This window comes from Natrix helvetica, assembly GCF_964273705.1.
Source record: "Natrix helvetica genome assembly, chromosome: 8".
Classification (NCBI taxonomy): Eukaryota; Metazoa; Chordata; class Lepidosauria; order Squamata; family Natricidae; genus Natrix; species Natrix helvetica.
This window is the reverse complement of record NC_138559.1, coordinates 25,042,094-25,063,749: the sequence shown is the minus strand read 5'-3', so window position 1 is coordinate 25,063,749 and position 21,656 is coordinate 25,042,094. Positions and strand designations below refer to the sequence as shown.

The 21,656-nt window shown below is 46.7% G+C and overlaps 2 protein-coding genes across 4 annotated transcripts; both read left to right on the top strand.

Moving 5' to 3' along the window:
• Positions 1–847: 847 nt before the first annotated feature.
• LOC309395986 (TLC domain-containing protein 5-like) lies at positions 848–10,398 on the top strand (the record flags this gene model as incomplete). The annotated part of the gene is made up of 2 exons (XM_081960698.1): positions 848–1,043; positions 9,809–10,398. 2 exons carry the CDS (start codon positions 848–850, stop codon positions 10,396–10,398), a joined length of 786 nt encoding a protein of 261 aa, XP_081816824.1.
• A 5,278-nt stretch (positions 10,399–15,676) lies between these two features.
• Positions 15,677–20,251, top strand: TLCD5 (TLC domain containing 5). 3 transcript variants are annotated; one of them, XM_081960922.1, is made up of 5 exons: positions 16,000–16,028; positions 16,068–16,180; positions 16,842–17,041; positions 17,702–18,542; positions 19,634–20,251. In XM_081960922.1, the coding sequence occupies exons 2-4, from the start codon at positions 16,176–16,178 to the stop codon at positions 18,238–18,240; spliced, it is 744 nt and encodes a 247-aa protein (XP_081817048.1). In that variant the 5' UTR covers positions 16,000–16,028; positions 16,068–16,175; the 3' UTR covers positions 18,241–18,542; positions 19,634–20,251. The 3 variants fall into 3 exon arrangements, with proteins under 3 accessions (XP_081817050.1, XP_081817049.1, XP_081817048.1); XM_081960924.1 differs by lacking the exons at positions 16,000–16,028; positions 16,068–16,180 and adding an exon at positions 15,677–15,772; XM_081960923.1 differs by lacking the exons at positions 16,000–16,028; positions 16,068–16,180 and adding an exon at positions 15,694–15,758.
• Positions 20,252–21,656: the final 1,405 nt, after the last annotated feature.

The window sequence follows — 21,656 nt, the reverse complement described above, 5'->3', positions numbered from 1 at the left end:
AATTAAAATAGATGTACAAATAACAAAGAAAGCAACCTCAATAATTTTTTTTCTATATTGGGTTTTCAGAAGAGGCTTGCTAAAGCTTTGAAGAATTTGGTAACAGGGGACAAAGAAAAAATGGAGGAAAAAAACCAAGTTCTCTGGGACATTATTTGAAGGGACTAATGGTCAAGATCGTTAAAAGTGAATGGAAATAATATAAAATTGGTTTATTTGATCAAGGACCAAACAAGGAGATATTAAGACTTTGTTTATAGATAAGATATGGAAAGAAGAGATCACTTGTTTTAATTTAAGAGGAGGAGATAATTGTTTATAGGAGGAAATTATTTCTTTCTATATTTCTTGTTCCTTACAGAATTCTTAATTTCTTATCTGTTCTTGTTTTTTCTTACTCTGCTTCCTACTTTTACTATTTATTCTTTTTTTAGCTTGCATTAGCTTTTTTAGCTTTTTAATTGTAACTTTTTTTATCAGACTACCATAAAACTGGCTTCTCTTACTATCTATCTATCTATCATCTAACTATTTCAGCTAAGTATTGCAGGAAAAAAAAGAGGGAGGAGATGAGAGAAATAGGAGAGAGAAAAAGACAATGGGAGGAAAGCAGGAAGACAAAATTGTCTAGATCAGTGCTTCATAACCTTGCCCATTTTAAAATGTATAGACTTCAAATCCCAGAATTCCCCAGGCAGCTTGTCAGGACTTCAACTCCCAGAATTCCCCAGTCAGCTTGAATGGACTTCAAATCCCAGAATTCCCCAGCCAGCAGCTTCATTGTCATTGGGCTAATGTGCATATTATTTCTCTCGCTCTCTTTTTTCTTCTTCTTAGCTACAAGAACATGTCGCCCATCCTTCTCCAAATCATCATTAGCACCCTGGCTTGGCTTTTCCTCTACTGGGGTTTCTGGTATCGAAACAGGCATCGCGGCGCAGAATGGAGCTGTCGAGTGGTCACTTTCTTACACGGCTTGATGGTCACTTTCCTTTCTGGCTACGTGGTCTTTGTTGATGGTCCCTGGCCGCTGACTCATGCAGGTAGGAAGGTGTGAGTGAAGCTCCACCAGCATATTGGAAGAAGCAAGGGGTATCAGACTGGCATAATGGATCAGCCTCTTCCACCACAGTGCCAGTGGGAGATCTTAAGTTCCCACTGTCTCAGCCTTGAAACCAGGACTAGGCAAAGTTAGACCAGCGAAGGAGAATCTTTGTAGATCAGGGTTGAAATAACAATAGCACTTAAGACTTATATACCGCTTTACAGCCCTCTCTAAGCGGTTTACAGAGTCAGCCTATTGCCCCCAACCAACTGGGTCCTCATTGTACCCACCTCGGAAGGATGGAAGGGTGAGTCAACCTTGAGTTGGCCAGGATTGAACTGCTAGCAGTTGGCAGATGTGAAGCAATAGCACTTAGACTTATATATCGCTTTACAGTGCTTTACAGCCCTCTCTAAGGGGTTTACAAAGTCAACCTCTTGCCCCCAACAATCTGGGTCCTCATTTTACCCACCTTGGAAGCATGGAAGGCTGAGTCAACCTTGAGCCTGGTGTGATTTGAACGACCAAATTGCAGTCAGTTGGCAGTCAGCAGACATTGCCTGCTGTACTGCGCTCTCACTATTGTGCCACTGAGGCTCACGGGCCTTGGTAGTCTCTGAGCTGGATTGTTCTCTTGCAGATGTTTCATTACTCAAATTAGGTCACATCCTGATGAGGGTATTTTGTTTGGGTAATGAAATGTCTGCAAGAAAAAATAACAAGCTCAGAGAGCACCAAGGACCCGTCCAAGTTATACCATGAAATGGTCAAATCTGGTCCTTGAAGCGTTGTGGCCACCAGTCTTCTTCAGGACCCAATGTCGCTGTTTCAAGCTCCCTACTGGTCAATGGCATGCACAGATATCATTCTTGCAACTCAACCTGACAGATGTGTCTTATGACCATGTCCAAGAAGATGTGGGGAAGCCCCAAAGCATCTGGGCTAAGCCTTCCAGAAGATGCAACACCTCTGTGCTTCAAGCCACAGATTCAAAGGGACGCTTCCCAGCTTGGTCCTCCAGTTTGGCCCAGGTGAAAGATTTCGTTGGGTTCTCCAATGTCCTACGATTCTTGTGCTCAGAGGTCATCCTACATTATTATCCTGGGATGAGGGAGGAAGGAGATGATGGGTTGATGATCCTAAGCTTTAAATTATGAACTTCCCAATCTAAGGATCAAGTTCTTAGCCTTCTTGCCCATTTGTCACTGCTTCTCCTAATCCAGGTGACTTTGTTGATCGGCACAAGTTCTCCTCCTGCACATTATCAGCTGTCAATGCGCCGCCTTCTGTTTTAGTTTCACCTTCCACCCAGCTCATATGACTTCTCCAGCAACGATCCATCAACATGGCTCTACCTATAGGAGAATAGGTACCTATAGAGAAACTTCCCACTTTTTCCTCTCTTCCTCAACAACTTCTCACGTCCTCCCATAATTAACATGCTCCACGATAGGTGCAAAACAGTTAGTTATAAGTCTCTTTTATTTATTTTTTAAAAATAGTATCTATTACATTTTCCAGCATTTAAAACAAAACAAAACATACATTTACACGGAACAGCTTTTCCATATCGGTATACATATTTTTCGTAATAATTTTATTTACAAGAAATTCTAGCCCTATATGACTATCCTAAGTTATATCCTTGTTTTAATACTCTCTATATATTCTACTTTTACCCTTTACACCTTAGGTTTTATGTTTACTCTTGAGCCAGGAGTACCATCTATTCCAAATTTGATAATACTCTGTTTCTTCCCTCTTCTTCATTTCCATAGACAGTCTATCCATTTCTACACATTCATAGATTTTCCTTCTTATAATCGGATCTGGAGGTGATATCTGTTTGTTTCCAATTCTATGCTAGTACAGTTCTACTTGCAATTAGTTAATATGTAGAATATTATTTATTGTAATTTTTTCTCCATTTTCCCATCAAGAATTCCCAGGAGAAACAGCTTCTCACTTCTTCCCATAAATAATACACTCCATGATAAGTGCAAAACAGTTAGTTAGAAGTCCTTTAGCTCCAGTTCCATCTGATGGCGACTCCATGGATCGTTCGCGGGGGTCTCCGCAGCCGGTCTTAAAGGCCTTGTGGTTGCCTTCTTCTACATGTTGAAGTCCATGTGACTTAAAGAAGCCAAGAGGGAAATCCTGGGTTAGAGAATGCAGCGCTCTCAAACAGAATAACAGAATTGGCAGGAACCTGGGGGGAGGGGTCTTCTAGGTCCAACCCCTTCCTCAAGCAGGAAACCCTCGACCAGGGGTAGTAAACCTTTTCGGCACTGAGTGCCAAGACAGAAGTGTGCGTGTGCATGCTGGAAACTGGACAAGCAGCCACCCGATGCCCCGATGGACATGCCGGGAAAATGATCTTCCAGTTTCCAGCACACACATATGCACCGGCCACCTGGTCTTCCAGTTTGTGGCAAGCATGCGCACACAAAAATCAGCCAGGCAGTGAGCATGTGTGCACCGGAAACTGAAAGATCATCTTCCCGCCGTGTGCATCCGTGATGGTTTCCAGGAGGTACGGCCCGGTAGGGGTGTACCGGTGGTAACTGGGAGCAGCAGCTGTCATACCGGAACAGTGGCTCATTTGGCCTGCCCACCTGCCCACGTTCCTTACCGGGTTTTGATGCAAATGGGCCAATTGTGTCACAGGGTGGTGGCATGTGCATGCATACAGAGTGTGAGTGCCCGACGAGGATGCCTGGCCCCATGCGCTGTGTATCAGCTACGACAGGATCCAGAACCCATTACTGATGTGCCTGCGCACCAAGCATCTGCTCTTCCAGTTTCTGGTGCTGTCATGTGCATGAAGACCAGCTGGCTGGCGCGCCGGAACTCAGAATGGGTGACAGCTCACGGGCCTGGAGAGATGGCTCTGCGTGCCACTTCCACCATGTGTGCCATAGGCTCACCATCACGGCCCTAGACCATTTCAAACAAATTGTTGTCCAATCTCTTCTTTAAAAACTTTCAGTGTTGGCACACCCACAACTTCTGAAGGCAAGTCGCTCCATTTATTACTGTATTTTTTGGAGTATAAGACACACCAAGGTTTTGAAGAGGCAATTTTTTTAAAAAATTGGTAGGTAGATAAAGGGGGAGAGAGAGAGACAGAGAGAGAGATACAGTAGGTAGGTATGGAGAGAGAGAGAGAGTAGGTAGGTAGGTAGGTAGGTAGGTAGAGGGAGAGAGAGAAAGAGAGAGAGAGAGAGTAGGTAGGTAGGGAGAGGGAGAGAGAGAAAGAGAGAGAGAAATACAGTAGGTAGGTAGGGAGAGAGAGAGTAGGTAGGTAGGTACGTAGAGGGAGAGAGAGAAAGAGAGAGAGAAATACAGTAGGTAGGTAGGGAGAGAGAGAGTAGGTAGGTAGGTACGTAGAGGGAGAGAGAGAAAGAGAGAGAGAGAGTAGGTAGGTAGGGAGAGGGAGAGGGAGAGAGAGAAAGAGAGAGAGAAATACAGTAGGTAGGGAGGGAGAGAGAATGAGTAGGTAGGTAGGGAGAGGGAGAGAGAGAAAGAGAGAGAGAAATACAGTAGGTAGGGAGGGAGAGAGAATGAGTAGGTAGGGAGGGAGAGGGAGAGAGAGAAAGAGAGAGAGAAATACAGTAGGTAGGGAGGGAGAGAGAATGAGTAGGTAGGTAGGGAGAGGGAGAGAGAGAAAGAGAGAGAGAAATACAGTAGGTAGGTAGGGAGAGAGAGAGTAGGTAGGTAGGTACGTAGAGGGAGAGAGAGAAAGAGAGAGAGAGAGAGAGTAGGTAGGTAGGGAGAGGGAGAGGGAGAGAGAGAAAGAGAGAGAGAAATACAGTAGGTAGGGAGGGAGAGAGAATGAGTAGGTAGGTAGGTAGGTAGGTAGGTAGGTAGGTAGATGTTTCCAGGTGTATTTATCCATGTGCTGGAGAAGGAAATTGCTGACAATCTGCAGTCCCTAAGACTTTGTTTCTGCCGGCACTGCACTTGATCAATCTAATTCTCATCAATCAAAGCTTTCCAAAAGGAAAAAAAAGTAATTCTTAACTGCCAGGAAATTTGAGATGTCCCTACTCTATTCCCCACAACCCAGAAACCTCTCACCTCACCTCAAACCTTGCAGGGTGGAGGAGACCGAGAGATTGCAAGCGATCTTAGGCGATTCAGCAAGCTGGATTGTAAATAGGGATTTGAATGTTGCATTCGGCGCTCTTAAGCCCTGTTACTCACTGCATTGCACAGGCCTCGGTGACCCAATTAAATACTGAGATTTCTTTACAAGTTGCAGGTGGGCAGTGCACAGCCAGGGGCAAGTTGGACTCGCCCTGCAAGGATATTTCTGTCACTTCTGAAGCACGAATCCCAGGAGTTTCAGAGAAGACGGATGGTGTTTGAGGTCACCACTTGGCATCCCACTTTTGGTGGTGACCATAAGCCAGGGGTGTCCAAACTTGGGAACTTTAAGACTTGTGGACTTCAACTCCCAGAATTCCCCAGCCAGCATGGCTGGCTGGGGAATTCTGGGAGTTGAAGTCCACAAGTCTTAAAGTTCCCAAGTTTGGACACCCCTGCCATAAGCCAAATGTTGGCAGGCATAAAGTCAGCCACCGAAGAAGAGCTCTTAGTTTTATCCCACTCTTTATATAACATTTGAGGGAGGCGGTGATGGTTTATGGAATTCTGAGCCTTTTGTTAGCAGAGTGGCCACCCAGTTTCAGTCACAAGGACTAGAAACTTCCTTCTGCAAGTGAAAACAGTGCACCCCAGGAGGACATACCAAAAGCATGTGAGGCAAGCTGAGGGAGTAACATGCTTATTTTCTTCTTCTTTTCCTTCCTCCCTCCCTCCTTCTGTTCTTTCCTCCCTTCTTTTTCTTCCCTCAAACCCCTCCTTTTCTTCCTCCCTCCCTTCTTTCCTCCCTCCCTTTTCTTCCTTCCTTCCGCCCTCCCTCCTTTTCTTCCTCGCTCTGTCCTTCTGTTCTTTTCCTTTCTTTCTCCTCCCTCCCTTTTCTTCCTTCTCCCTCCCTTTTTTTCCTCCCTTCCTTCCTCCCTCCCTTCTTTTCTTCCTCCCTCCCTCCTTCCTTCTGTTCTTTCCTCCCTCCCTCCCTTTTCTTCCTACCTTTCTCCCTTCTGTCTGTCCTTCCCTTCTTTCTCTTTTTTCTTCCTCCCTCCCTCCCTCCCTCAGTTCCTTCCTTTTATTCTTCTTCCTTTCTTTCTTTTACTTTTTTTCTCCCCCCCCAATCATCCATTTTTCATCTGTCCCCCCCCTCTCTCCCTCTGTCTCATTCACTGCTTCCTGTCTTTAAAGCTGGGACTTAGACGTGGATTCAGTTGTGCTAGTTGCATGTGGCTTCCTCCGTTGTGTCCTCACAAGCCCTCTCCTGCCTTGAGTTTAGCTCTCCTTCGCTGGGATTAGATCTTGAACCCTTTTCACGCAGCACCTGCCAGCCTTGTGTGTCAAATAATTCCTTGGAGGAAAGTCTTATTCTAAGCTTTTGGCTCTCTGCCCCATACAACAGGGGCAGCATTTACAAGCCCTGCTCCTGATTTGCAATGTGGGAGCCCTGTAATTACTCTGAGGGTGATAAGAGCGAAGCAGCGGCACCAAAAATAATATCCTGTATTTTGAGGAGTATTCAATGAATAGTAAGCCGTGGCACTCTGCCCTTTTACCATAGAAAAACCCAGTATGTTTACCGGGAGAATTAGAATGAAAACAAGGAGGAGAATCAGGAATGTGATTCCAGCTGGAGGAGTCGTGATCTACACAAGGTTTCCGCATAAAGATAATTTTGAGTTTCAGCTTTAATACCCTTCCATAAACATCCTTCATTTGCTCCAGGGAGAGTTTCTGGTGTGTAGGAGTGAGGATTTAGGTTCAAGGTTTCATAGGTGCTTTTTCTTTTCCCAAAAAGGCAACTGAACTTTGTTTTTCCTTGAAGCGGTTTCGCTTCTCATCCCAGAAGCTTCTTCAGTTCTGATGGAAGGGTGGAGGGTGGAAACGTTTATATACTTTACAGTCATCTGGTCGTTAGGGCCCTCTCTGAGAGTCTTTGAACCCACTTGGAGGTCTCTCTGTGCCCTCGGGGGGGTCACCTGAATAGCACAAACGGTGTCCAGCCCTTTGAAAAAGCACATTTGGGACAACCGTGACCTGGATGATGGAGAAACTCTGTAGGCATTTAGGATCAAGGATGAAGGTTTAGGTTTTGTTTTTTTTAATGTGCCTTTACAACACCTGTCCAACTCCGAAGGAGCTGCAAAGGAAAGACAGACACTGCTCAAGCATGGAGAATAAGCAGCATATGGAAGTGGGATGTGCACATCGGTGTGTCTAAATTGGGAGGGGGGAGGGGAGAGACCGAACAATCCAGATTACAGATTAACAGAGTTGGAAGGGACCTTGGAGGTCATCTAGTCCAACCCCCTACCCAAGCAGGAGACCTGACACCATTTCTGACAAATGGCAGTCCAGTCTTTTCTTGAAACTGCTCCCCCAACTTCCGAAGGCAACTTCTATTCCATTGGGTTGATTGTTCTCACTTGTCAGAAAATTCCTCCTCATTTCCAGGTTGAATCTGTCCTTGTTCAGTTTCCATCCATTATTCCTTTTCTGGCCTTCAGGTGCTCTGGAGAATAGCTTGACCCCCCCTCCTCTCTGTGGCAGCCCCTCAAATATTGAAAGCCAGACATCATTTGTCCCCTGGTCCTTCTCTTCCCTAGACTAGCCATGCCCAGTTCCTGCAACCGTCCATTGTAGGTTTTAGTCTCCAGTCTCCTAATCATCTTGGTTGCTCTTCTCTGAACTCTTTCTAGAGCAGGGTTGTCCAAACTTGGGAACTTTAAGACTTGTGGACTTCAACTCCCAGAATTCCCCAGCCAGCTGGCTGGGGAATTCTGGGAGTTGAAGTCCACAAGTCTTAAAGTTCCCAAGTTTGGACACCCCTGTTCTAGAGTCTCAACATCTTTTTATAGTGTGGTGTCCAAAACTGGAAGCAGAATTCTAGGTGGTGTTGACTTACAACCATTTAATTAATGAATATTTATCGTTTCAACAGCACTGCTTATGACTTATGACCATTTTTCACACATTGAGACCACCTCAGCACGGGGTCAGATTTTGAATGCTTGACAACCGGTTCCTATTCATGTGGTTTGCACGGCTCTGACTTAGCGTGCTGCAGTATATGAAGCCAATAGTTATGGAGGGCAAAGCATGGTTTCCCCTCTCGATACGCTGTTGAAACCCGAAGGCTGCAATTTGTACAATTATAAGTTACAGCTCGGCAAGTGGGTCAAAGGCAGCCAGTTATGGCTTGTATAACCCATGATTAAAACAAACCTTCTCTTAGAAAAGTTAACACTGAGGAAGCGGGGGGGGGGGGGGGAGAGACACGTCAAACCCCACTGAGAATGGAACTAAAGGTATGGCAAACTCCCTCACCTATATGTGCCGTATTGGCTGCCCTGATATCATTTTTAAAAAAAAGAGAGATGTTGAAATCTAAACTCAAACATTTTGATTCCTAAATGCGATGTTTGATGCCGTTCCCCTATAATTTTCTTTCAGCAACGTAGGATATTTTCTTGGCAGAAGGTTGATTCGGTTGACAGTGGGGAGGTAAAAAGGAATGTGTATCAAAGCTCAGCTGGCAAATTTATTAAACCTTCAAGACAGTGGTGGGTTCCGGATCCCGGCGCAACCGGTATGGTGCAAACGGGTTCCGGCGTCCACATGAATGCATGCAGCACGCGCATGCATGCGTCCTTACCTCCTGGAATGCTGCAAAGCAGAGTGTACACTGCGCAAAAGAGCCAAAGACTTCAAATACAGGTAAGGACGGCAGGTGGGTGGGTGGGCCCTCCGGAGCACCGTACCGGAACGGTACCCGGTGCTCCTGGCAGGCACTGGTACGGCCATACTGGGGTGGCCTGCAACCCACCACTGCTTCAGACGATATCAGACGATGATCAACATTAAACCAGCTTTAAAATCTATCATTTCTGTGCTTTGGAATGAGACCGCTTCCAATATTTGAGAGGCTGCCACAGAGAGGAGGGGACGGGGTGTGTGGCCATCTCAACGTCCACTCATCGAGGCTCCGTTTTCAGCCGCAATGGCCTCCTGCAGCCTTCTGCCCATGAAAATGGAGCTCGGCGAGGCTGCACACCGCCCGCCTGGACTCCATTTTTGCTGGCAGAGGGCTGCAGGAGGACATTGTGGCTGAAAACGGAGCCTCGGAGGCAGCAGTGGTGGGATTCCAAAAAATTTACGAGCAGTTCTGTGGGCGTGGCATGGCTTGGTGGGTGTGGCAGGAGAAGGTCACTACAAAATCCCCATTCCCTCCCCATTCCAGGGGAAGGATACTGCAAAATCCCCATTTCCTCCAGATCTGCTGGGACTCGGGGGGGGGGGGGTGAGAGAGAGAAGAGAATAGATGGAGCGGGGCCAGCCAGAGATAGTATTTACCAGTTCTCTGAACTACTCAAAATTTCTGCTACTAGTTCTCCAGAACTGGTCAGAACCTGCTGAATATCACCTCTGTCCTGAGCTCTCTTTTTGCTATCAGAGGCACTGCGGGTCGGTTCTTTGCTGTTTCCAGGGTGGCCCCACTTTGCCAAATCTAAGCACCCCATGGTTTGGATCCAGCCCACAGGCCTTGTGTTTGGCACCCCTGTCCTAGACCCTCACTGCTTTTGAATGTTCAGAACGGAGAAAATGCAAAATGGGATGCACAAAACTCAATTGCTTTTCTTTTCTTTTTTTTCTAATTTACCCCTTTTCTAGGCCATCCAAACACTCCGCTCCAAGAATTTATCCTCTGCCTGTCACTGGGCTATTTCATCTTTGACTTCTGCTGGTGCATCCTTTTGGACGGCGAGAGTGACCTGATGCTCACTCACCACCTGCTAAGCATGGGCGGCATGTCACTGGTCTTGGACACCGGCAAGTCGGGCCCCGAACTGAACGCCATCATCTTCGTGAGCGAGATCACCAACCCATTTCTGCAAATGCGCTGGTTCCTGCGAGACAGTGGGGGCTACCACAGCTTGGCCGGCGATGTGGTGGACATCTTCTTCGTGGCTCTCTTCCTGGGGCTGCGGATCGTCGGCGGTGCCTGGATTATGCACTCTGTGATGAAGTCCCCCGAGACGTACGCGACGCTCAAGGGTGGAATCCTAGCGATGTACGGCGTGTCCTTCATGTTTTTGGTGGAGATCTACAGTTTCGCCAAGAGGAAGATCAACAACAAACTCCAGGCTTGGAAAAACGAAAGAAGGCAAGGAGATCACACCAAGGTTAGCCGACACCTTCCTAGCTTGGGTATCCGGGGATCTGTTGAACCCAACCTACAAAGAGCAAATAGATCTTGTTGAATTCGGAAACTACTTTCCGCGCCAGATCTGGATTCATGACCCAGCTCCAGAGCAACGCCTAGAATTCAAGATGATGGTCAAAACACGGCCAAAGTCAGTAGGGATGGCCTGGGAAATAAAACGGTTTGCAAGAGGAAGAGGTTTACTTCTGAAATCAGACAATCCGGTCGAAGGCCACTTGCCCAAGGGGGCTGCTCAGTTGGATTACAGTGAAGTAAGAGCAACCAAGATGACTAGGGGACTGGATACTAAAACATATAAAGAACAGCTGCAGGAACTGGGTAGGTCTAGTTTGATTAAAAGAAGGACCAGGGGAGACATGATAGCAGTGTTCCAATATCTCAGGGATTGCCACAAAGAAGAGGGAGTCAAACTATTCTCCAAAGCACCTGAGGGCATAACAAGAAGCAATGGGTGGAAACTAATCAAGGAGAGAAGCAACTTAGAACTGAGGAGAAATTTCCTGACAGTGAGAACAATTAACCAGTGGAACAGAATTTGCCTCCGGAAGTTGTGAATGCCCCAACACTGGAAGTCTTTAAGAAGATGCCGGATAGCCATTTGTCTGAAATGGTATAGGGTTTCCTGCCAGGGGGTTGAACTAGAAGTCCTCCAGGGTCCCTTCCAACTCTGCTATTGTATTGCATTAAGTATGGATCTGAGATAAGAAATGTTGGGTTATTTTGTTTCGGTGATCAAGCCAGGGGACAGTCCCGCCAGATTTAGAGGATCACTGCAGATGCTTGTCAGTTGCTCAAGGATAGGATACGAAACCAGATTTCTGGTAGTCCCAAAGATGCTTTTTATTTATTCCCCCCCCCTCCCCGCCAAAAGCAACTGGACTTTCTTGTTTTTTCCTTGAAGACGTTTTGCTTCTCAACCCAGGAGCGTCTTCTGTTCTGACCGAATGGCGGACAATGGAAGGGTTTATATGCCTTGCAGCCGTCGAGGTCTTAGCACCCTGAAGGTCGGCCATTCGCTTTCTGAGAGTCTCAGAAAGAGTGCGCACTTGGGGGGTTTATCTGCACCCTCAGGGTCGCCCGATTCAGGGTGCAAATGGGCGAGAAAACTCCACAGTGTTGTAAACAGGAGATAGGCGTATCCCACCCACCCCCCTCAGTTGAGAGAGGGCTGTTTACTTTTAATGTGGATGGCTCCCTTATATGGGGGGGGGGGTCCTGCTGGGGGTCCGCAAGGGTTCGGGCGATCCTCTAGCTAGAATTTTGCCCAGTTTGGCGAAATCCCCAAATGCCACCCCTGGCTGGCCACGCCCACCCCATCCCATTCCCCCCCACCCTTCCTAGGAGTCTCATGGCCCATTCATCATGCAGTGCAGGTCCCACACAGAGGCTCAAGGAGAGGGGGAAATGGGCCTACTGGAAATTCCAGAAGGGCTTCCAGAAAAAGTAGTTTTCACTCTCCCGGAGGTGCGAGAAAAGCCTCCGGAGCCTGGGGAAAGGCAAAAAAAGCCTCTCCTTCTGCCATGGTGCAGGCGGCTGACTAGGCCATGCCCACCATGGCCACACCCACCCAGCAACGGGGCAGCGAACCTGTTGCTGCAATTTTTGAAGCCCACCCCTGCTTCCTTGACCCCTCTTTCAAACCAGAACGTGGACCCTTTCCAGAATGTGGGATTCTCCCTAGACAGATTTCTGGTACTGCTATCTTACCTGGGTAAGCTAGAGGCTGGGTACCTACCAATCACAGGCCACTAATTTTGGGTAAATCTATCCAATGTTTTAAGGGATGCAGTGGCTCAGTGGCTAAGACAGTGAGGTTGTCGATCAGAAAGGTTCGGCGATTCGAATCCCTAGCGCCACGTAACGGAGTGAGTTCCCATTACTTGTCCCAGCTTCTGCCAACCTAGCAGTTCAAAAGCACGTAAAAATGCAAGTAAAAAAATGTGGTGGGAAGGTAACAGCGTTCCGTGCGCCTTCATCGTTTAGTCAAGCTGGCCACATGACCACGGAGACGTCTTTGGACAGCGCTGGTGCTTTGGCTTAGAAACGAAGAGGAGCACCACCCCCTAGAGTCGGGAACGACTAGCACATATGTGCAAGGGGAACCTTTATCTTGACCTTTTATACAACGTTTGCGCCTCCAGAGGGTGCAATTTCACAACTCACTCAAGGCAGTGTCTGCTCATCCTGGGAGCAGCCATTCCATTCAAGCATTCCCACTACGACATCCTACTTATGGTTTGCTCCGGTCTATTTCTTCCCAGCACAAATCCCGGGGGATTCGAATAGTTTTTGAACTCCCTGCTTCAGAGTGGATTTGAGGATCTGGAAAAAACAACAACATTCCAGCTCTTAAGTTTGCTTACAACTACAAAGGAAAATATTTTGAATGACTTACAAACACAAGTCAAACAAACAAACCAAACAAAATCGAATGAACAGGGTAGGCCAAGGGAACAATGTTCTTGGTGGTTGAATTTTTTTTCCCCCTACTTTTTTGCAACATGGACAGAAGAATTGCATCAATATAAAAACAGCAACAGTTTTTAAATAAACCATTAAAAACTTGAACTGCATGGAATCAGGCTGTTTGGTGCTTGTTTTATGACAATTAAGGACCAATTCAAAGAGGGGAGAATGGACTGTTTGTGGTCTGTGACACACAAGTGTCCTTCTAGGAATACAAAACAATATTTTCAGCAATGGAGTGTGCAGGATGTATCCCAAGCTCTTTGCAAATGAACCCATAGGACAATAAGGAACTAATCGTGAAAATGATCCAAATATTGATGATAATATCAAAAATGACCCTAACAGGAAAGGAATAATCCAATTTTCCTCTTTAGGAGACCAATCAACCCGAAAAAGAATTTTTGTGGCATGCTTCTTTTTTAGATCCTAACAAATATATTTCATATTCCTTGAGACCTGAAAGTATTGGGCATTTTGTAATAGAATCTCTGTTTTTCCAAATTTCTTGTATGGTGTTCGAAATTATTGTAGTATTTTTTTTAATGTTGATAGTATTGTTGTTTAACCTCCTACATAAAAACTCCTTCTGTAATATATTTGGAGGTACAAGGTTTTCAGAAGAACTGGCTGAAACACAGAACATGTTTTCACATATTATGAATAGTTTTCTAGATGTAGAGAAGAAGTTGGTTCTTCTTACCACAGCAAGCCTTTAGGGATCTTCCTTCTTTCCTTCCTTCCTCCTTTCCTTTCCTTCCTTCTTCCCTTCCTCATATTCTATTCCTCCTTTCTTCCTTTCCCTTCCTCATACTCTATTCCTCCTTCCTTCTTTCCTCATACTCTATTCCTTCCTTCTTCCCTTCCTCATACTCTATTCCTTCCTTCCTATCCCGCTTTTATTATTTTCACAAATAACTGATGGCAGCAAATATATCAAAGACACCTTCCCCTTCCTATTCTCCCCAACAACAACCCTGTGAGGTGAGCTGGGCTGAAAGAGAGTAAATGTCTCAAGGTCTCCCAGATGGGTTTTGTGGAGAGTTTTGAACTCCTGGTCTCTTGCTTTCTAGCCTGGCGTATTAACCATTAGACCAAATCTTTCCCAAAACTCCATGAACCAAGAAGTGTGTGGTGTGGACATTTAACAAGCAGTGATTTCCCCTTGCCTGTGCACTCCTGAAGTTGTCCTCTTGTACTCAGGGGAATAATTAGTGCTAACCTCACAATGCTCCAGAAAGCTGCCCTTAATCCTTCTCTTCAAACGTCCCACAGGATTCCTTGCGGAGTTTAACTGGGTCATATTTGCGGCAAGGAAAACTCGAACGAATCCACATTCTAACCAATTGAGGCAAATACGGCAAACGGGAGTCTAACATGTGAATCACGACATGGCAATTCACAGATGTCTTGATATCTGTGTGGGACGTGGGAATCTGCAACGAAGGGAGAAGGTTCAAGGATTTGTTCAATTATATCCTAAGATATTTGGAATTTGTCACATCAATAATACGTTTGCTAAGCGAGAACAGAGCTACTCGACGGAGTTTAGCCTGAATGAATGTGATTTAATAAATGTGCTTATTCGGTTATAAATTATGCTGTGTTTACTGATTCATAAACAGACAGCTTTCTTTTTGTATAAAACTATTTGGGGGGGAGGGATTATAATATTTGGGCCCAGTGGGAATTCCCAAGCAACTAATAAAGACCTAATAAAGCATCAGGTTAAAGAAGCCAGGATTCCTGGTCAGATGCAGGGTGCTTGTTGGAAAAAAATCAAAGGTTACAAAAGCAATATCTATCTGTCTGTCTGTCTTATTCTCTATCTATCCATCCATCCATCCATCCATCCATTCATCATCTATCTATGGTATCCATCCATCGTCTGTCTGTCTGTCTATCTATCTATCTGTCTGTCTATCTAGCTTTCTATCATCCATCCATTATCTATGATATCCATCCATCGTCTGTCTATCTGTCTATCTGTCTATCATCAATCCATCCATCATCTATCTACAATATCCATCCATCATTGTCTCTGTCTGTCTGTCTGTCTGTCTGTCTGTCTGTCTGTGTCTGTCTGTCTATCATCCATCCATCCTCTATCCATCCATCATTGTCTGTCTGTCTGTGTCTGTCTATCTATCTTTTGTAACATTTGATTTTTCCCAGTAAGCAGTCAGCATTGTCACCCTTGAAGATTTTGCATATATTGTAACGTAGAGGAATCCTCTAGACTTAACCCATTAAAATTTGTCCAATTGCCAGTCCTTAAATGGACATGAGCCATCCAAAATATTTTAATTGGCCACATACATCTTCTTTATACCCAACAAGATTTTGAAATGATTGCATTCTGACCAGGGACTGACCAGCTGCATTGCCAACTGTAACCCAACAGCTGTTGGCCTTGGATCAGATTTCTGGCTGCTTCCTGCCCTGTTGAACTGCAGATAGTTACAGATATTTAACTTCAGCGTTACCTGTTTGCAAACTAAGCGTAGGTGGCTCCTTCTATGGCATCTATCTAGTGTACCTGCGGGACCGACGCGCTCCTTCGCCTTCTCAGTTTCGCTGCTTTCCTTCAACGACCGTCGGAAAAGGGTTCTCTAACCTTAAACCTAGTTTAATTTAACCGTGGTCTGCCTGCCAAGTAAGCCCCTGGCCGCGTTCTCCCAGCAAGCCGAGGCCGCAAGCGATCCAGCAAAGCGCCTCCTTTCCCTCGTTGCGCGTTGGGACTCCTGCGCGCAATCGGCGGACGGCGCGGTGCCCGCGGGCGCTGTCATCCGTCCTCCCCGCCAGCAGGTGACCCTAAACTGGCTTCCGTTCTCCGCCTGCCCGGACGAAGCTCGGTGATCTCGGTCACCGGGAGACGCCTCGCCGCCGGGGGCGACCAGGAGAAGAAAGCCTGGGGCCTGGCTTGGCCAGGTGAGCTCCGACAGGTGGGCCCGCTCGCGCGCTTTTCTCGGCCGGCGGGGCTGGCTGGCTTGGCTTGGGTGGGGCGGTGGGCGAAGGGTCCGGGCGATTGCAGTCGGGAGCGCTTCAGCTCATCGGGGACGCGCTTCGGCCGGTGCGCGATGCTGCGGGGGGGAAAGGCTGGAGGAACGCGCCAAGGTTGCGCTTGGGAACAAAAGTGAGGCTGGGGCTCCGTTCCGCCCATGCACGGCATTGCAACTCCCAAGCGCCGCGGCCGGGGGCGTGGAGAAGGAGGAGGAGGAGGAGGAGGAGGAGGAGGAGGAGGAGGAGGAGGAGAGGGTCTCCGCAGAGTTAGTTCCCGCGGTGCGCTTGCTCTAAGTCTAAGGAATATATGCCTGATGGCTTGGAGATTTGCACAGCTTGGGATGTATGGGGTGAGTTCTGGTTAAGGTGGGGAGGGAGGGCTTGTCCCGTGTGGGAGGAACCCAACCATAGATCCCATGTGGCTTGGTCGGGGGAGGATCAGAAGGACCCTCTAGTGTTGTGTTTTTAAGCTTTGGCAGCTTTGAGATGGGTGGGCTTCGAATCCAGTTTTGAGTGTTGAAGTACAGCCATGTGGGAACAATGGAAAGACCAGGATAGGGACTGAGAAAATCAAGGTGGTTACTAAGATTGGACAACAACTTGATGCACATCATCCATCCATCCATCCATCTATCTATCTATCCATCCATCCATGCATCCATCCAATCAACCATCCATCCATCCATCTATCCACACATCCATCTATCCATCCATCTATCCATCCATCCATCCAATCAACCATCCATCCATCCATCTATCCATGCATCCATCCAATCAACCATCCATCCATTCATTTATCCACACATCCATCTATCCATCCATCCATCCATCTATCCATCCATCCATCCAATCAACCATCCATCCATTCATCTATCCACACATCCATCCATCTATGCATCCATCTATGCATCCATCCATGCATCCATCCAATCAATCATCCATCCATCTATCCATGCATCCATCCATCCCTTCATTCATCTTTTTCCACATTTCCCTTCTATTCCACTGCAGAAGGATGGTGGCCATGCTGCTGTGGGTGGCCCTCAGCCTGTGTGGCTGGCTCTCCCTCTATGCCTGGTCCTGCCATCACTACCGAGAGCGCCCCTGTGAATGGAGCTGCCGATTGGTCACGTTGACTCATGGCATCTTCGCCACCTGCCTCTCTGGCTACATTGGGTTTATTGATGGCCCCTGGCCAATGACTTACCCAGGTATGTCTGGTTCATTTCCATAGAAGCAAACCTTGGTTCTCCCTTTAATCTCTGAATTCCCGCAACAAGCCACGATGAAACCACATCATCCAAGACTACAGATATTCCTCAACTTACAACCATTCATTTAGTGACCATTCAGGCAGTGCTTAGAAGTCACTTAGATGTCAGGGTTCCAAATAGCATCCAAAATTAAATCAGAGTCCAAGGCAAAGCATTGCTTAAAGTTTCAATTTATTAAGAGAGCCATGTTGGCACATCTGGAAAAACCCGAATCTTTACAGTTTTCCCCACCCAGTTGAAAGTTCAAGATCTTGCCCCACTAGCTCATCACATGTTCCAATCTCCCACTGCCATGCTGACAGTTCCATCCATCCAGTTCCAGTCAGGTGCAGAGACAAAGGATGACCTTGTCTTTCTAGAAAGGAATTTTGCTTTGGCTACATAGCATCTACTCCGTACAGTCCCCGCTCCCATCTTCCCACAGTAGAAAAGACATAGTAGAATATTAGAAAACATGGCAAGCCAAGGCTCAAAGAAGAATATGACTGCAGGCCTGACATTAGAAGCAGACGTCGCCTGCAGTACTGCACTCTAACCACTGAGCCACTGTGGCATACTTGTATCTGATTTTTCTCTCTTCCTTTTCTTCTCCTCTAGGATACCCAAACACGGTGCTTCAAGTCCACGCGTTGTGCATCAGTTTGGGTTACTTCCTGTTTGACCTGGGATGGTGCGTCTACTTTAAGGCTGAAGGACCTTTGATGTTGGTCCACCATTCTGTCAGCATCCTGGGCATCAGCGCCTCCTTGACCTTGGGCGAGTCTGCCGCCGAGGTCAACGCCGTCATCTTTGGCAGCGAACTCACCAACCCCTTCCTGCAGGCCCGCTGGTTTCTGCGGGAGAAGGGGCTGTACCCCAGCTTGATAGGAGACGTGGTGGACTTCCTCTTCGTGGTGCTCTTCGCAGGCGTGAGGATCGGGGTCGGGGCGTGGCTGATGTACAGCGTGTTGCTGTCACCCAGGCCCAGGGTCTTCATCAAAGCTGGAGGGTTCATCATGTACGCCGTGTCATGTGTTTTCATGGTCAGCATTTTTAGGTTTGCCCGGCGTAAAACTGTGAAGAAATATCAAGCCTGGAGAGCTTGGTGGAACAAAGAGGTGGACTTGAACACCAATGGGTACCTCAAGAGTCACTGACCCAATCGTGGGTGGTTCTCCAAGATTTAGCATCGATAATTAGTCTGGGCTGTACCTCCAAGGTCTTGTTCGAATCACCAACAGAATGAAGAGGCCAAGGTGGCGTTGTAGGTAGATCATGGGACTACGTCTGGAGAAATCCAGGGTCCACCTCCCTGCTCAACTGTGAAACTCGGTTGGATGAGGGTGGACTTGCTACAACCCTACTTCCCAGAACTGTGGGAGGACGAAATGAAACAACTGTCACCGCTAATGTCCTAAGCAATGGGTAGAAAGGTGGAAGATATGTAAGATCTAGGGCAGTGGTGGGCAACCTTTTTTTTCAACTGAGCCAAATCTCGCCAAAACCACGATTGAAATTTACTTTGAGAGCCACATTTTTAAAACCGAAAATACATAGGATGGTACACTGTTTTTAGTTTCAATAAGTTTTTATTGAGAATATTCTGCATGCAAGTATCCACATAGGTCGGGAGGATACAAATAACACAACTAATAAAACAAAAACTTTAGAACGATATTATTTATCGATAACGTTAAATTCCGTAAAATTTGCCTTACAATGTAGAGAAAATTACATCCTGACATTGACTGACAAAGTCACAACCACTAATGTGAACATTGGCCTTGCATTTCCTTGGATAGTTTGAGTAAGTCAGGTTTGTATGTTGTTGTTTTTAATTTCATCTCTCTCTCCCACTTTCTTTTTTTCTTTTTCTTTCTCTCTCTCTCTCTGGCTCTTTGTCTCTCTCTCCCTCCCTCCCCCATCTCTGTCACTCTGTGTGTGTGTGTGTCTGTCTGTCTCTCACTCACTCTGTGTGTGTGTGTGTGTCTGTCTCTGTCTCTCCCTCTGTCTCTCTCCCCTCCCTTCCTCTCTCTCTGTCACTCTGTGTATGTGGGTGTGTCTGTCTCTCACTCATTCACTTAATCACTCACTCTGTGTGTGTCTCTCTGTCTGTCTGCCTATCTTTCTCTCCCTCCCTCCCCCTCTCTGTCTCTGTGTGTGTGTGTGTGTCTGTCTGTCTGTCTGTCTGTCTGTCAGTCTCTCTCTGATTCCCTCCCTCACTCCCTCTCTCTGTTCCTCTCTCTGTCTGTCTTTCTCACTCACACACACACACACACACACACACACACACTGTGGTCACCTTGTTGAGTGTTCCAATCACATTTGAAACACTCAACAACTGGCCTGCATTTATGGTATTTTGCAGCATTCTGCAGTCATAGGACCAAAATTGGTTGTCACTCGCCCGGGCTTTTGCAGAAGCTTCCCTCCGAAGCCTGAGAGGAGGGAGGGGAGCGGGCACCCGGCACACAGAAGAGCCGCATTAAAGGGTGTAAAGAGCCGCATGTGGCTCCCGAGCCGCGGGTTGCCCACCACTGATCTAGGGAGATGCATCAGATGTTGCAAGCTGGAATAGAGTTGATTCCTGTGTCAATCCAATGCAAATGCTTGTGCTTAGTGGGAATGTGCTGCACACCCTCCTATTTATGTGTGTGTGTCGGGGGGGGGGGGCGACCTTTTCTAACAATCTTTCTATTTTTCAAAATTAAAGCATGATCCCAAGTAAGCCAGGAGTATTTCTAAAGAATCTCCTGGTTGGGTTGGTTTTCCTGGTTTGGATTCCCCCCCCCTCTTGTTATCTGAACAAGGGGACTAGATGAAAAATGGGTAAGGTATAGAAGGGCACAGTCTGTGCTGTTAAATAATGTAGAATGGGTTCTTCCTAGGTCTTCTTTGGAGGATGGTCAAGTTATAGGCCATCAATCCTTAGCTTCCCTGGCATTAAATAGATAGAGGAATATCTGTCTGTCTTTGTCTGCCTGTCTACCTCTATCTTTCCATCCATCCCTCGATTTTCCATCCATCCACCTTTTCATCCATCTATGCTTTCTACCTTCTTTCCATCTTTCCATCTATCCATTCATCTATCCTTCCTATCTTCTATCCATCCACTCATCCACCCACCCACCCTATCTTCTATCCTTCCATCTATGCATCCATCCACTCACTCACCATCCATCCACTCATCCATCCATCCTATCTTCTATCCAGCCACTCATCCACCCATCCACCCATCCATCATATCCATCCATCCATCCATCCATCCATCCATCCTATCTTCTATCCAGCCACTTATCCACCCACCCACCCATCCATCTTCTATCCATCCATCTATGCATCCCTCCCTCCATCCATTCACTCACCATCCATCCACTCATCCATCCTTTCTATCTTCTATCCAACCACTCATTCACCCACCCATCCTCATGCGTATCTCCTCCCTGATCCCCTCCAGACCCCTTTCTCCATAGCTGCCCCCTTCCAGAAGACAAGCTGGGAGAACTTCTGCATTGCTATCTTTTCCTTGCCAATCCTATTGCTGAATTACTACAAAACGATTTCCGTTATCATCTGCGCTAAGCAAAGGCGAGTCAACTAAGACCCACAAAAAAAGACGTTTAGAAACCACTCTGGATTCCCACGGAGAGATTGCAGAATTTAGAGAGTCTGCACCTCTGCAGACAATGCAACCCAATTCCCTTTCCCATGCCAGGCTGATTTTCATGTAGGGGAGAAAACGGAGGTAAAAGGGTCTCCTTGGTGCGCTAGATTTCCCATGGTCAAGGAATCTGCTTTGCTTTTCAAACAGAGGGACCTGTGAATATTCATCACATCTGCACATTCCAGGTTTCGAAGTAGGTTTGTTTCTTTGCCTCACCTGGCCTCTCATCCATCTCTTCTGGGTTTAAAAGACAGGGAAGCAAGAGAGTCCATCTTTAAAGAGATGAGCTGTTTATTTATTGTTATTTATTTATTGACGAACGGATGGACTGACAAATGGTTTCCTTTACTATGGTTTCTACGCTGCTCTGTTTCCCCAAACTCTTCCTTTCCGGAGGGTGAAGGGGTTTGGTCTTTGAAAAGGCACTAAGAGTTGTCACTCAGAGGTCAACGACATATATCCATCTTTGGCATTACCATGTAACCAATGTCCCACCAGCGATGGGCGCAGCAAAACTGTTATTATGGTTTTTTAACAAATAATAAAAAGAAAAGATTTTATGGACATAAAATTGGCAGAGTCTACGTCTGGGGCAGGCATGTAGAAGAAGCAGCCCGGATTTGGAGTTGTTCTGACCGAGGCTTCCTGAGAGCATGAAGCAAACTCCTGGTCCTGACAAAAAACCCTTTTATGAATTTGCTGTGAATTCTGCTCATTCACCTCCAGCAAGGTCTTTCAAGGGAGGATTTACAGTCACAGACCTTCTCTGGCTTGGGCAGCTGCCAGGCTGATACCCGCAAAACTCGGCAAGGAGTCTTGGAGAGTCACGAACTAATTAATTGAACTAATTGTCTCCTGCAAACTCCACTCCCCTTTCGCTCCTCTTTTATTTCCTCTGGGAGGGGCCAT

What these genes read in the sequence shown, in the direction of transcription:
- TLCD5 (XM_081960922.1), top strand. An exon ending in CTGGCCAATGACTTACCCAG is followed by an intron (nt 17,042 to 17,701) that starts GTATGTCTGGTT and finishes CTTCTCCTCTAG; the next exon opens with GATACCCAAACACGGTGCTT.